The sequence below is a fragment of the Aquila chrysaetos genome, chromosome 6 (genome assembly GCF_900496995.4).
Source record: "Aquila chrysaetos chrysaetos chromosome 6, bAquChr1.4, whole genome shotgun sequence".
NCBI lineage: Eukaryota > Metazoa > Chordata > Aves > Accipitriformes > Accipitridae > Aquila > Aquila chrysaetos.
Genome location: NC_044009.1, coordinates 12,153,825 through 12,170,529, shown reverse-complemented (window position 1 = coordinate 12,170,529; position 16,705 = coordinate 12,153,825). Strand labels below are relative to the sequence as shown.

The 16,705-nt window shown below is 39.3% G+C and overlaps 1 protein-coding gene across 19 annotated transcripts in view; it reads right to left on the bottom strand.

Moving 5' to 3' along the window:
• AGAP1 (ArfGAP with GTPase domain, ankyrin repeat and PH domain 1) overlaps positions 1-16,705 on the bottom strand; it is a 397,188-nt gene that overhangs the window by 256,900 nt on the left and 123,583 nt on the right. For 10 of the 19 annotated variants that reach the window (XM_030016795.2, XM_030016797.2, XM_030016799.2 and 7 more), the window contains exons 2-4: positions 14,549-14,607; positions 5,768-5,855; positions 5,055-5,066 (exon numbers count right to left, since the gene is read on the bottom strand). In XM_030016795.2, the coding sequence (XP_029872655.1) occupies positions 5,055-5,066; positions 5,768-5,855; positions 14,549-14,607 (159 nt within the window). The remainder of the gene's footprint in view (positions 1-5,054; positions 5,067-5,767; positions 5,856-14,548; positions 14,608-16,705) is intronic. The other 9 variants (XM_030016796.2, XM_030016798.2, XM_030016800.2 and 6 more) reach the window with 1 other exon arrangement.

Here is a 16,705-nt window from a genome sequence, read left to right as displayed (position 1 = left end):
GCCCAAGCACTGTAAGGGATGGAATATCCAGCTCCTTGAAAGGAACTGGACTCTAAGGTTCATGTTGCTTTAACTCATATGCACTTGGAATTCTTCTAAAATCTCCCCATATAAGCTATGTGTAGATTTTTACATGAATGATGATGATTTTATGGAATTCCAGGAAACCATGAGTGAAAAAGCATCAAAGTCTATCTTTAAAGCAAAGCATCTAAGTTCATATTCAGAGGACAAATTTCTCTGCTATTCATTTACATTTCAGCCAGCTTGCTCACCAAGAACAGAACACACAGATTAGTCTGGGACAGAGCCTCTCCTTTTACTCATGAAAAATAAAATTTGGTTGTTTAGTAAATACGGCCTCCAGATTCCTACATATTTGAAAAAAAATTACCTAGGTAAAAATGGCTAATGTCTTCTGTGAAGAGATGTGCAACCTTAGGAAACTAATTGTTCACAGAAGGAAGAATTACATTTTTAGCCTGCACATGAATCATGGGAAGAAGGGGACAAGAATCATTATCTTACAGAAGGAAAAGGTTGTCCAATTCTGCTGCAGCTCCCATGTTCCAGTCAACCTGAAACACCAAACTGTGATCCCCATCTCACTGATAAATCTCCCAGCACATCCAGGTATCAAGAGTGTCAAAACATGGTATTCCTTTCCTGTCTTGCTTGTCTGAACACTTAATTTAACATAATGCAAGCAAAGCAGAATCGTATTTTTCTTTTTTTTTTTTTTTTTTTTTTTTCAGGAGAACAAGCTCCGTTCTTGGTTTCATCTCAGAGCCCAGCAACTGAAGCATTAGACCTTTTCCATGAATTAAGCCAACTGGAAGGTTATCTAGGTTAATAGATTATGCTTGAACTTCTTGTGTATGTATTTTGTAAGAGTCTATAGCCAGACAAAAATCTTGGGAGGGGACGCTGAACAAAAGCAGCTGAAATTTTCTAGTCTCTCTCCTCACATAATTACACTCTGCTGAAGTAGCATGATATGGAAACAGTTACTAGATAGAAATTGAAAAACATGGATATGCATCCCCCAGTATGATTTTTCAACATGTTTTCGTAACAGGCTAGCAACTTTCATAGTAATCTTATTATATACCTTCATTTTTAAAGGGAAGGCTGAAGGTGACACTTTGTTAGTATTTAAGCTTTGTTAGTATTTAAGCAATAAACATTAAGTTTTAGGACTATGCCTGTTACTCAAGTGATACACTGGTCATTGTAGGTACGGAAAAAGTTAATCAGTGGAGGCTGATATAACATAAAATTATTTCTACGTCAAGCTTGGAAAGCAAGCAAATAATCACAGCTTTCTGGAAAGCACGTTAAAGCTTTACTCTATAGTGCTTACTGGGGGAACATATTTATTGTAGCCCTTAACACATAAGAGACCTCTAACTGAAATTAAGTGGCACTTGAAATCTGATGCATCTTACCCTTCAGGGACAGACTAAGGGTCCCCGTGTTGGTGGTAGTCTGCTGGGCTTGTAGCTCACCTGGGATGCAGTGGAGGCAGCGCCACCAAACCTAAGTGCTAGACAAACGGCTGCACCCCACTCACACTACAGCGTTGGTGACAGTCACAATACACCAACTGGAATAAAACACACAATGCAATCACTTTCAACTCATTCTACCAATGAGAAAAAGAACTAAAACGGGCTACAATTACAAAAAGGAAATGGGAAAGAAGAAATCAAAGGCAATTGAATAACCTTTTATCATATAAGGAATAAAAAAAAACCATAGAAAAAAAATACGGAGGTAAAAAAAGATACCTATTAGTGGCTAAAACCTAAGGATTATCAGCCTAGAAGGTGGGAAATAGACAGTATTGCAAAGATTCACATCCTACATTTTCATTTCTATTATATTCATAAGTTCCTCCACACACAGATATGTGAAATCTCCACTGACTGCAACAGTTATTTGCTCCCCCAAGTCAGGGAGCTGGACTGCCTTTATGCTTTTGAGAGCAAAAAACCATTTTATTCCACCGGGGCGGGGGGGGGGGGGAAGAAAAATCTTAAATATACCCAAATGTTTAGTTAACTTATGTAAAACCTTTGTCCCTCATTTGAATGGCAAAGTAGAGCAGATTGCCACTAGATAATCATCAGTTCTCAAAAAACTAGTAGCAAAAGAGGTAATTACCAATTTCAGGAAAGAAGATAACACTTCAAGTTACTTTAAAGCCAGTTTCCTAAGCATACATTACACTGGACACCGGCACCCTTAAAACTTTTTCAAAAGTTACCAAAGATACAGCCAAAGCAGCTGCTACAGCTCTTGCACTGGCTTTCTCCCTCCAGTTGTACTGTATAGCCACCGGTGCCACTACTGTAACTCTATTTCCTTAGCAGGGAAGCTGCTTTCTTCTTAACTCTCACTTCAACTATTCTGCATCTTCAAATTTAAGGGGGTTTTGTTAACGTGACCTCAGCTCCCCTTCTTGGTTTTCTTAAAAGATATACTGGACAGATTTAGCAGCCCGTGTTCACATCACTTGTCTGTTCTAGCATCTCACTTTACTGCGGCAGTGGGGTGGGAGAAAAAAAAAAAAACTTCTTTTTTCTCATCCCAGCTGAGACACCTTGGACCATAATTTATCTGCTTTTTTTCTGTTGTTGTTGTTGTTGTTATTAGGCTCACTGGAAGAAAAAACTGAAATAATCATGACATGAATTAGGGTATTCACAGACATACCAGAGATGTGCCTTTAAGTCATGTTTCGTGCCTCCGTGGCTTTTTGGAAACAAAAAACCCAAACAGTAACAGAATACTCCTGACACTCACTATTCTGCAAAATTCAATTCACCTTGGTCTGCAAAGTACTTGGTCTCAAATTCCATGTACACCATGTTTCATTTTGTCCCTACAGGCACAATTAAGTTTTAGACAGGTGAAAAAAAGATACCAGGTTGCACGCATGTTGCTTGTTGTTTCAGCTATGTAAAAAAACCCCAGCACTCTGTTTAGTAGCAGTTTTTATTCCGATCACTTGGAAGGTTCTAAGAAGATCACAAATCACTAAAAATACCCTATTTCCCATCACTTCCTTGTTGTATCATGACAGGAAAAAATCGAAAGTCCCAGACTACTGAAAACCCCACTTGTTACAGGGCAATACATTATTCCTTTTCTTACATCAAAATACATCTGCTTTAAAAGTGTGCCACACAGGAGTATAGCTAGGTGCACATAAAATATGCAAAGAAAGAGCCTAAAAGCCTCTTTTCTCCACAAGTAAGACTTTATGAGAAAACAAAGGTTTTCATGTTACAATCACACTAGAGACTAAAATTAATTCTGAACAGAAATAAAAGTTAGGCCAGACAATGAAAGCTTTACGCTTTAAGATTAATCACATTATTCCCCTCTTGGAGGGGAGGTGGTATCAGGCAGGAAGCGAAATGTCTTGTCTTAAAGAAAAGAGCTGAAGGAAACATGAAACCATCTTTCCATACTTAAGATTCACTTACTGGAAGGCTGAAGCTACCTTAAAGGCCTACAGGATATCTGGCACTTGTCTAATTCAGGGCAGGTTTCATGGTAATTGTAGCAATTTAGAAGGCAAAGGAGAGCAGAAATAGCAGTCCCTGGTCGTAATCACCATTTTCACATGAAGTATGCATCCATCACGTTACCAATTAGATACTAATTATATGATGCCTGATAAATTTTGCTGTTAGTATGTCATTCAAAGTCAGTAAACTTTGTTTTTTCTTAAATAGTCAAGCAGCTGACAACGCCTGATATACATATTCTTCTTCATTCAATTTAACAATCCAACACGTTTAAAAAGCCTCAGAAAAAGAAAACAGGAAGATCTGCACTGGTCTCCACCATAAAGGCGTAAACATATGTGTAAACCAACATAGGTGTAAACCTAGCCTTGATTTATCGAAAGCTATGTTCCCATGAAGAACGTAAAAATCCAAAGTCCAACACCGCAGTGCAACAGAACCATCTGCACCGCTGCTGTGTTTTGTATAGAACGGCAGCGTATGGACTTACGCTTGGATGAGAAAGAAATAAAACACTAACAAATCATTACTACAGATGTTTACTAAGGATAATTTTATATGGGTTGAATTTCCTTTAATACTAACTTGATTAGAGATCTTGACCCTATCCCTTACAAGGTGAATTAGAGCTCTTAATTATTCCAGTTTTTCTACTGTTAATGAAATGGAATGGTGTCATTAGTGAGGCTTGTCAGCTACACTTATGTGCAAAGAAATGATTTGACACTGCTTTTGTAATCTAATCCTTTCAGGAAAAACAGTCAGAACGTCACTCAAGCACTGTAAATAAAAATCCTTGAAGACAAAGAGGACAGATGGCAACACACTCAAGGAACACCATCTAAAATATTCATAGTTTAGGAGGAAAGGACTGTTAACCCTGTGAATAATCAATATACTTGAATCTTGCAAGAAAAAAAACCTCAAAATATTTTCTGTTCGTGAAATGAGAAAGGAGATCTGCAGATATACTCATTTTTGCTGAAGATTTCTTGTATTCAGTGGATCTACATGCTACATAACCACTTCTCGCTACCAGCATCCAGAAGCAGCAGGCATAAATGCGATCTACACATAGTTTTGTTGCAAGGCTCAGTTACCACCCTACCAGTCCTAGCTACAAAGCAGCAAACACATTTAAGGCAAGCTTATAAACTGGAAGACTTCTCACTGTTACTGCAATAACACAAGAAAAGGCCTTGTCCATCCCTCCCTTTCCCTCTCCTCCCATTTTAACTACAATTCAAGACTGTTAAAATGTCAAGTACTATGCTTAATAGCTTCCTTTGGTAAGAGTTAATTTGAAACAAATGTTATCATAGATGCATGAAGCTACAAACTATTGCTGAAAAGACAACTACAGCAAGAGACAAAAACAGTGAGATGTACTAAAGACTTGAAATCAAAAGGAAACAAATCAAAATGATACACAAAACAAGGGGAAAACGCTATAGTACAGAAACTGCCGTCTGTCTCTTCAAAACAAGAGCTGCCATGAAGACAATGTATAGTTACCTGCATCCATATCTGCAAAGAATGGAACAGCCAGTAAGGAAAAGAAGGAACCAGAAATTCAGTGTCTCAGAGTTGGATTTAAAAGTTCATAAGGAGAATAGATAAAAAAAAACCAAAAAAGTATTTAGTGTAAGATACACCTCTACAAGGTACTACGATATTTTTGATTTCAAGCTATAAACTTGGATTAATGTTAAACACTACAATGTTTTCACATATAAATTAATTTTGTATGGCATAAGAACATTTTTTTTTTAAATCCTTCAAAACCAAAGATTTAATATATTAAACAAGGAACAAGTTACATCTTTAGTTTAGGCTTCTTAAGTTATTTTTATTCTCCCAACATCACAAAGGGCCTGATTCTGCAGAAATACAGTACTAGATAGAGTAATTGTGATTTCCAACAGCCAAGTTGAAAGCAGCGGCACTACTGAGAGCAGTCAACTCTTCTCAATACAGGACTAGAAGTTTCTCATATGGACACATACTGGATGCCAAAGTATTTAAGGATGCTAAGTAGTTATGAAAAAGCTACAGTTATACTCATCGTATATACTTATCTCAATCTGGAGAATGTTAAAGGAAAAATCTCCATGAACATTGAAATAGCAAATCGGATTCTTTACTAATACATTTCTGCATGATTAAAAATGAATAAAGATGTAGTTTGTGAAAAAAAATTAATTAGTGAAATTTGCATATCTACATACCTTCAGGTGATTCTTCTTGGACATATGTGCCAGTCAGATACCGGTGTACAAGTGCAGACTTGCCACTCGCTAGGTTACCCACAATCCCCTGGGGGGGGAAAAAAAAAAAGGAAGAAGTTCAACTGCAATTAATCCCCATAAAAACCAGTATATTCAAGCAAAATGTTAATGCAGAAATAACTTCTCTGCACTTGAGGAGAAAGCCCACACAACAGGAACACTCCGAAACATGTCAACAGATAAAGTATCTGCCAAAAAGCTATGGCTACAGCAGACTATATACATGACAAAACATATAAAACAAAATCAGTTTATTAGTAGCACTCCTTTATTCACTAACACCAGGTGTGAACATGAGGCAGTATATAGACTTCAGGGAAGAAGCCTGAAGCTCAGAGCCAGCTTGTCACCTCTTCACTGAAAAATAAAAACACATCACTAAATTCTCATACTGGAAAATACCTCTGTAGGCTATCCACTATGCGATTCACATTGATTCGCTACTGAAGCACACACAGAACACACACAGCTATAGACAGACAGATCTGGGCATGTCCACTATGACTTGCACAAGTCCCTCACTTTATCAAGTTTACAACCCAAACCATCCATCCCCAAACATCTACAGCATTGGGAACATGAATAAAATGGAATCAAATAAAAGCACGTGTGATTTTTCTGTTAAGCTGGTTTGCTAGCATTTGTTTTTAAAAACCCAGGCAGAGGAAGTAGTAGAATGTAGCCCAACACCAAAACAGTTTTCTTCCCAGAGATGCTCAAATGCCAAAGACTTGGAGATATGCTTTTTTTTGTGGCTTGAAGAGGGCTGTGAGGGAGTTACGAAGCCTGCCTGCGTTACTCCCACAATACCAAGCAAGCCATCCCCTTCAAGCTCCAGTCTTGCGTTGCTGGCCAATACGAGTCCTGCCCACTTGTCCCCGGCCCTGACCATCAACCAGAAGCAGACTGACAGATGCAGCAAGCGAGGTCCAAGCCTGGCTGCCTGCCCTGCTCTGCAGAGTCCAGGGGACAGGAGGGTTTGAAGAATATCCTTTCCCTATGTTTCAAATAAATGTCTTTTTTTCTTGCTCAGTTGTCATCTCTGAAGATACTTTACTTACTCAGTTTTGGGGGGAGGAGATGGGAACTTCTTTCGTCCTTTAAGGAAACCTAAGCCTACTCTGTTCTTACATGTTTAGCTTGACCCTAACCAAAAGGTTCAAAACACAAGACCCCTGGAGAGAGGATGAGCTCTGCTGATCTGCCCAAGTTTGCCAAATAGACAGAGGCAGCATGAACAAGTTACACATTAATACACATTCTCTACTCCATTTTCTTAATCCTAATTGGTAAGAAGCTATCCTCCTTATCAAAAATTGCTTAAACCAACAGAGTGGTGTCACCTTAAACTAACCCAATGACAGTTTTGGAGTCGGGGGATGGGGGGGTGGGGAGGTAGGGACAAACAATTATTTATTCTTTACAGCCCAGAACAACCTTCAATTAAAACAAGGATTACAGTGCTGCAAAGGATGCCCACTTCATCTCTACAGCTGACGTGCAAGAACAGCTCAGATAAAGGAGTAACTTAAGTAGAAAGCAAGTGTCGCATCATCATCCAGCCCCTACGATAGCATAGGCTTTAAGCATGATGAACAGTGTGGGCTACAGTGGAAGCAAAAAAAAAAAAAAACAAAAACCAAGAACCCCCAAACAGATTTCAAAAGTAACAGCAAACAATAAAAAAAAGTGACCTAACTTGGGGGTATGCGGGGCAGAAAATGGAAGGAAAAGAAGAGATGCCAGATCTCATGCTGGCCTAATGCTACAAGAAGCTTCACCCCCTTTGTTCAGGTTAGCAGGAAAGAACTTGAACAGACAGAAAACAGTTTGTAATAAAAAAAAAAAAAAAAAAAAAAAAACAAACCAAAAAAAAACCAAAAAACCAGACAGACATTAAAAGAAATGTAAACAAAGAAACCCACTGTAGGCACAGCTGCTATCGAAGAGCAGTCCCACAAAAATAAAAAGGAAGCCACAGCCCAAGTGGTTAGACAACACACATCTGTTTATTGGGCTTTGCACTGACTTTGAAGAGCATTTAAACCAGTGTACCATACTGGAAGCTTTTAATCTAACTTACACCTAAGAGAAATTACAGGCCATGCTACTATGTAGAGAGATGTCTACATCTAAAAGTGAGTGCAAGATATGTGAGAGAGGCAAATGCCACTTGCGCTCTCAGACCCCACTTCCATGAGACAATGCTCTCTGGAAACACTGCAGAGCTTCAGTCAGGTCTGGCTGAGACAAAACTATTCATCAGATCTGTTTTCCCACTTCAAGACTAACAAGCTTTAACTTGGAACACACTAAAAAAGAAATTACAGAAGATACCCTCTTAACAAGACATACTTTTGCAACTTCACAGAAAAGAAAAAGCGAACAATAAGCTTTTTAGGGAGAAGGGTAACTTCTGCAGGTGCCTGACTTCATCTACCTGATAAACCTCATCACACAGGCTGCTAAACACCAACAAGACAAGGATACAGCTAATGCCTCAGACCTCCTAAGTGATTAGTATGCTCTGCACACCCTGCTTTGCAAGCAGGTCAGACCTGCAACACGACCAAGGCTGTTGCCTGCAAGACGCCCGCACTTACTGGCTAAAAGCAAAGGTTTTGAAAGAGTCTAGAGAGAGAGTCCCTTGGTTTGAGGACTAAACATTTAGGGTACACAGATTTTTTAAGTCCTCTGGGCAATTCACTCAGAAAAACTACAACATGAAGCCACTAACTACAACTTGCCTGGTTTGCCAACATGAGCGAGAGAACAGCTGTGAGCGAGTGGTGTGGGCACTGCACTGGGGTCAGCTTCCTGCAAACTCTGGCTTGACGTCTTTCACCTTGAGCACAAGCTATTAGGAGAAATGAAACTGCACTCTCGCTCTCTCTCTCTCTCTCTCGCATCTGTATTTTCAAGATTTTTCCTTCATCTCACCGGTGCATTGGGAAAGTATATGATGTGTTACTGAAAGTTAAGTGACAAGACCTAAAGAGAAATTAATTTCAGAAATGAGTTGCTGTATTCAAGAGAATGTGAATAGCAGACAGTAAGTAAAGGCCTAAGATTCCGTATGGCACAAGAAAGCAGACACTATTGATTAGCTAATTTTTTTTTTCTATTATTATTATTAACACTGATCCTCAATTCCCCCATTCAATGTATAGGGAAGATAATCAGAAGGGGGGCGGGGGGGAACAGCCTGGGGCATCCAACTGCATATACAAAGAACAAAAACTAAAGCAATATTGCACTGACATCCAAATGCTGTATCTCCATTCTGAATGCTTGACTTAACCACAACGGCATTTCAGCTTTCTCCCATGTTCAATGAGACATCAAGTGAGGAGTGAGTTACAGGAAGAAAATACCATACCTAGCATATGTCCTTTAACCACAAAACATCAAGCAACCTCTTAAGTGAATGACTATTCCCTCCATTATAAGCCAATAAACTACAGTAAGCTTGTCTACTCATATGCTTCCCTAAAAAAGCAAAATATTCAAATATTCCATATTTCCATAGACAAAAAAAACCCAAACACAAAATCCTGTGAATAACAGCTTGGCCTTTGCACCCCTCCACATCACAAAATGGATACCCTCTCCCTTTCCACACAAAGCCTCCCGGTGAGAGGTTACTTCCCACCTTTTTCCCTTTGCCTAGAATAAAGTATTTCTCACTGTTCAGGATTCACCACCAGTCAAATAGTTAAGATTTAGTGTGTGAAAACTTATTTAACTTTTTTTTTTAAATGGCCAGTACATTTGGTCAAGACACAGTTTTCCAGATTTCAACAGATTTCCAATTTTTTAAAGAGATCAACTAAACTCTTGCTAATTGCCTGTTTTCTTCAGCATGTAGCTCATCAGTAGGTTGTATTCACTACAGGAGCAGCTTCACCTCAGAGCAGAAGCTGACCACCACATTCCCAAGGCAAGCATCTACCTCTCCTTCTTCCCCACCAGCTCTCTACCATGACAGTCTGGGCCAAAAATGGCAAGAAAAGCAAAAATCCCATCTGTAAATCAGCAGATTAGATGTACTTAGGCAGATAAATAGCCCTGCTAAGGCCCTTTCCGAGCACCACAATTTCTGAAGAATTGGAAAGCAAGCAAGCTTCACGTGGGTTTGTTAGGAAAATACTGACAGAGAAATCGTTTTATGTTTTCACTTTAGAAGCAGTAGCTCTAGACCTTTGGAAACAACACACACTGATGCTGTTTCTGACCTACCATGTAGCACAAACATATGCACAAAATAAACTCCATTAGATAAGGAGATATAATCAGTCAGCAAATACCTTCACAACAGTTATTGAAACCCTCACTTACAAGTGACTAGTACTCCATGCATGCAAATTAATGCTATTTTATATTTTACCTGTGCCAAAAACATAACCAGTCAGAGGGCAAAGCTGCCAGGAACAACAGAAAAGCATCAACTTGGGCTCCAGTGAGAGCAACCATGCTATGTCCTTTGCCCATGGCTGGGACATGTTACTGTATTTAGTTAGAGAGCCCAGATATTTGAAAGACATCTAGCGATTTGAGAATACAGTTGTTTTGATTTTTTTCCCCCAAGTATCCTAAAGACCCTATCAGCATATGCAATTTTACAGCACCTCCAGTTCTCTGGTATGTTCCTCCTTATAGGCACCTAGAAAGACAAAGGTGCCTGGCCAGAAGAGCATTATTAAATGTGATTCTACAAACTGATGCAGAAATCACTGATCAGGAAGACCAAGGTGTGTATTTCAATTAAGAAACCATTCACTAACTCATATAGTAAAATTAGAGCCTTCCTCCCTCAAGATATATTATTAAAAACCATGCACAATCCTCAAAGAAAGGCAGTGTATTTCCTCCCTCTTCCTCCTTTTATTCATTTCCATACATTGTCTCAAGATTGAGAGCAAAAAGGGCTGGTGTTTTAGAAATAATACAGGACTGATTTTCTTGATCAGAATATTTAATTGTTTCTTAATAGAGAAGTTCCTGGTTTTATATTTTAAATCAGTTTCAAGCTACGCCCCGAACTGACAAAAGTTCTTCAAGGGCTTAAATGGTGAAAAAAGTGAACATTAAAAAAGCATTAACACAGTTAATTTTGCGTCGGAGTACTAATGTTACTTCTCAAAAAATCACACAAATCCAAAGCAAATGTCCTCAAACCAGACTATAAAAATCTACATTTGCAGCACAGCTTTATTTTTTTCCCTAGACAACTCCTTCAGAAAGCATTCAGGAGACATCTACCTCCTCCTCCTCTGCTCATCTGGTAAGAGCGAGGATTCCTTAAGATCTCACCTCAGTGACTGCATTTGAAGAGGCAAGGCAGCCATCTCTTTTCTACCAGATACAAAAGAAGTACACGAAATTAACATCTAGCAGATCAGCCTTCTGTTGTTCAGTGCAGTGCTTGGCATTACTGCTCCAGGTCTCTGCCCACTATTAACCTCTGAAAACTAGAAGCAATAAACTTTACACTGGAAAAATCTGACTTCTAATACAATTTCTCTCTTAATCAGGATTAATACTTGTTTTAAGGATGATTTCCCCCCCCCCCCGCCCAGTATGACAAATACGCCACAGCCTGTTTTTACAGTAGTCATGTTCCTGTCTCCCATATTTTATATAAAAACAATCTGAGTCATTTCTATTTATTTATGGATGCATATGAAATGCACAAAGTTATGGCAAGCATGTTACGGAACAAAAATACCACCCTAACCCAGTTCAGAAATGAGAAAATTCAGCTAACAAGGCTACAACACAATGTTCTGTCACTTATGACTTGTGCAACACTGAATCATTTATTTGCATGTGCCAGACATGCTGTAAAATAAATCCAAACCACTATGCCCACATCCTACTAAAGCCTGTTTGTAAAAATGCATAAATGTGTTGATAGAATTTGGCATTTTAAAGCTATCCAGGACAGAAGCCTGACTGCGCTTTGCACATTTTTTTGGAACAAATTAAATCATTTTGTCCAAAAAGATCTTGTATTTATTCTGCCTAACAGATCCTTATTTTACATTTGGATAAACAGGATCCAGGAACACCACCATTGCTCAGGAAAGGTACTGGTCTCACCCAGCTGGCCTAGCATGCTCTTGACCATAATAGAAGCATCAACATCTGTAAGTAAAACTCTGGTAGTATTTGATCAGCAGAAACAAATATCCTTCTGAAAACTGGAAAGAAATCAAGCCCAATATGTATTGCTATAAAAGGAGGCAGAGTGAAAGACTGGCATTCTTTCCTCAAAAGTATGTTGAAAAATACATCCATCGGCTTTTCTTTATTGCAACCCTGCGTGCTTTCTCCGCTCTACCAGAGTCCATTTCTATTCCCCTTAAACTTCTGTAGAGCCGAAGGCTGTAACAACAGCAGCTATTAAAAAAAAAAAAAAAAGAAAGAAAAAAATCAAACCACCGCCTCAATTTAAGGACCTCCCAGCCTCCATAGCGAAGACAATCTCTCCCAGAGAGCTACTAACCATCTTCTGCAGAATACAGCCCGCTCAAGCAGCTGAAGCTGCGGCTCCTTCATAATGTCGCTCCTTGCGACATTAAGCCTCATCTCCCCATCTGCACTGCACGGTGACGGGAGCAAACACTCCACACTTCTCATACCTCTGACATCCCCAACACGGCCACAAGCTAAAGCAACACACCCACAGTTATCCTTAGTGGTGAACGTAATGATAGCGCTGCAGCAGAAGAGGCAGCTTTGGCTTTTAACATGGCCTTTTCCTTCCTCAGCCATAAGCGAGTACCGACAATGAGGCTGGAAGCAGGGGAACAACACGGAGATGACTCACTGCACCAACTCCTGCCCAAGGGCAGATGTATAGGAAAGGCGCAGCAGATTTTAGATGGAGTTCCTAATTTGCCCTTCCTGCTGGAGCACAAGTTCACAGCTACAGCTGGTGCTGCTAGCTTCAATAATTTGCAGTGGCATAATCAAATTATTATTCTTGTAATGGTAAGAGTTTTGCTTTTATCCAGGATTATACAAACTGAAGCCTTGGACGGCAATCTTGAGGCTCATGCATGCTGACCACTTAAAATCAATTCTCTACAGCAGCCACACAGCTGAAGTTTATTTTCCTACCACTGGTTCAGACAACATGGGGGCAAGATACCCAAGACAAGTATTCACATAATGCAACCATGGTATCACAAGAAATAACTGTACCCCAAGACCATTACCTAATGCTCGGCAATTGTTTGTGTTCTGTACTACAACACATAACATCTGCAGCTTTGGTCTCACCTGCCAGCCCCAAGTTTATTGGTGGGTGTTGTGAATTAGTAGGGCTAAGAGAAGGGGAAGGGATGAACAAGGAAACCCTCTGCAGATCCCTCCCCAGCATAAGCTAGCTAATACCACAGTGGACTGGACTCATATCCAACCACCACGTTCCAGTCCTAAATTCTTAGTATTTTATTGTGCAAGGTATTTTGGGAGATATTTGTCTTCCAAATTACACTACCAATTAAACTGAATCTGGTGACCCTCTGCAGGCCCTTCCTGTACCATATAGTTACATCTGTTGACTACCACATTTTTCTTCTACTTACCTTGTGCACTGCTGAAACCAAAACAGAAACATAACTGTAGTCATGAGGAAGCAGCTTCAATTACAATACCATTTTGCCTAAGTGCATTTATCATGCTAAGTTTCACCTATGCTTTCACCTCCATAAACACTATTATCAACTCAGATTTGGAAAAAGACATTTACCACATGAGGAGTGGGCTAGTGAAGCATGGCCCCAACCATCCGTTATTAAATTCAGATGCTTTTGACCAATTCACTTTGCCACCCGGCAAACGGGTTCTTAGATCAGAGCAGCTCGTCCAGTTACAGCCAGACGACAGGAGCTCAGCGCAGACACCTACCGAAGGTATTACCAAATTCTGTATCTTGGGTACCACAGTCATTCTGTAGGGTTTGAGAAACTGATTGTGTTTAATTAAAACTGGACTTCCACGTGATAAACATCACAGCAATCTGGCCTCAACAACTCTGTGCTGCTGGCTTGACAAGCTGCCGGTTTGATATCTACCACGAGGAGGTTTCAGCCCTCATCTCCAGCCTCCATGTTCATAAAAGCGCAAATCTGGGAAATTCCTCCAATCTGACTCTGTGCTATTTTTGCCTTTTCTTCCACCTACATGGAAAATGGCTCAGCCAAGGGAAAAGTTATTGTAAGCAGCTATTAAATCACTGTTCATTCTTATAGTAAAATGTAGGTTTGGATTCACTATATGAACCTTCAAAATATTCGGGTTTTTATTCAGTATAAATTCAGTTAAATTCTTTTAAGAGAGGAAGAAGACACATTTGATCCTTGAAGAAACTGTGAAAAATTATTACAGAGAGATAAAGGAGCTTTACATATCACCTGCTAACTTCCACTTCCCCCTCCAAGAAGGCCCACCTTAGGAAGCTGGTTCACGTAGCCAAACAAGTTGAAACAGCAATAAAATACAAATAGATCTTTGAAGTATGATTATAAAAATAGAAGATACATAAACTTCATAAAGATAGCTCTGTTGAAGAAAAATGCTTTACTTTTTAAAATTGCTTTCTATATCTTTTTTTTTTCCCCCAACAGTAGATTTAATGAAGCTTAGAAGATTTTCACTTGTGTGTAACATTTTCAGGATGTTTTTCAGAGATGGAAGTAAATAGAAACTCACCACTTTCAGTTCTGGTACAGATCGGCTTAGTGTCCATTCCTGGCTATTTACAAAGGCATCTGTAAAAGTGGACAACATTCACAAAATCAGTACAATGACATTTAATGGTCTGCCACACAGAATTTCATGCTAAGGCTTTGGGTACATGAGACCAAAAGTCGCACTCAATCTTACGAGACTGACAGTCCAACATGAAAAACACTAGGGGTTTGGATAATTATATAAAAATTCAAGAATACCAGAAATTACCATTCTGCAGAATAGATGCACTCTCTGCAAGTCTAGCTGTATCATATCCACTGGCATTAACAACAAGCTCAAACTAACTCCAGTCCTTCAAGCTTAAAAGACTATTCCAGTCTGTACATGGTTAAACTGCTTCCCATCCGCCATGACACATTTCTTCTCTACAAGAAAAGCCTTGGACTGCTCATCAGGCTAAATGTCAACAACAGTGGTTGCCATCAGCAGCAGTAACTTCTCCACCCAGGTAAATAAGAATATTTGCCTGTTCTAAAAACATGCTATTTTTTACTGCACATCATACTTAATGTCAACAACTGCAACTACCAGCATCAGTGGTAACATCCCTGCCCAGTAACAGAGAATATCTGTTTATTCTAGAAACATGCTATTTTTCAGTAGCACAATCTAGACAGAAATAAACCACAGAGCCATTTATTTTAAAATTAAATAAAAACTACTGAGGGCAGGAGGGGGTTGATTTCTGGAAAACCGGTGAGTCAAGTTTGTCATTGCTCCCAATAGAAATTAAGTTCTTAAGGCTGCACTCAGGCCCAACCTCACTGACAATTACACACACAAAAAAAAAGAGAAATAAGGCTCTATTTTTCTACCTCCAAAAACATTTCTTATTTTGTTCCTTCTGTAAAGGTCTAGTGAACCGAAAGCAAACAGATAATGACATTTCTCTTACAAATCCAAGCAGCATTACTCCAAATCCTGATTTAACCCTCTCCAAAACCATGCAAACCAGATGAATGAGTCCATGTCGCAAGCACAGAATGCTCCCACCAAGCAGATCAGATGCAGCTCCACAGTAATTAAACAGCACTGAAGTAGTCCCAGTGTTACAGAGCCAATTCCCAGTGTTATAGGAAATAACAGGTGAAAAGGTATACCTGACCACATTTTCTGTGAGCAAGCAAAGGTTTTCCCCTCTGAAACACCGCTCAGGAGAGGAAGAAGGCTATTCATTATATCTTTTGATCCAGAGAATAAGAAAGTTGGAAGCAATTCACCACCCCAGGTGGTATCCTCACTAACATAAGAAACTGTCACCTGTGAGCAAGCTTCCCCACTGCCTAACTAAAAACAATCTGAAAGCAAACCCATATTTTGTATTGTATCTCTGTCCCCCACTAAATATATTACTTTTGCTCAATATTACAAAGATATATTAACCATGAATTTGGAAGCCTTCTCCATCTTTATTTATCACATTGCTTTATATTACAGCTACAGATAGAGGCTTTGTGTACTAGCAGGACATGTGTATTTACATGAAAACACTTTGAAAAAATAAGTACCTTGGTATATTACAATCTTGAGCTGCCTCCCACTCATCACTGGAAGGAGAAGGAAAACCAAAGGCTTAGATTATTATGCTCTGAAAACCTGGGTTAACCTTTTGGTATTCCAGCTGCAGGAGAAGACATTGTGGTCATTAGACTCCTGTTGCATGATCTGAAGCAATCTGAGATGATCAAAAACTGAAGTCCCAGGTTTACATCTATACTGGATGGGGCTGTACACCAGTTAAAACTAGTCTCTTGTGTTAGTGAGGTCTGACCAGGAAGCAGCATACAAATCATTTTCTTGCAACCCACTGCTTGTCAATTCTGTTTACCTAGTAACGGTTTAAGAAAGCAAATACTATTTGTCAGTATTTTTCGTTTCTCCTCCATGATTGTATCAGCATTTCTTACCATAGAAGGAAACCCAAGGATTACTAAATATGCTTGGGATAAGCAAACTAAGCATTTTAGAGCTAAACATTACAATTTCAAGTAACAGGTAACAATGACTTGAAGCACTATGAAATGGTGAAAATGAACAGCACCTTCTGGTTACCACCTCATCCTGAGCTCAGAGTGAGCTGTTTATGTTGAAGTAGCAGAAAAGCATTTGTCAAAC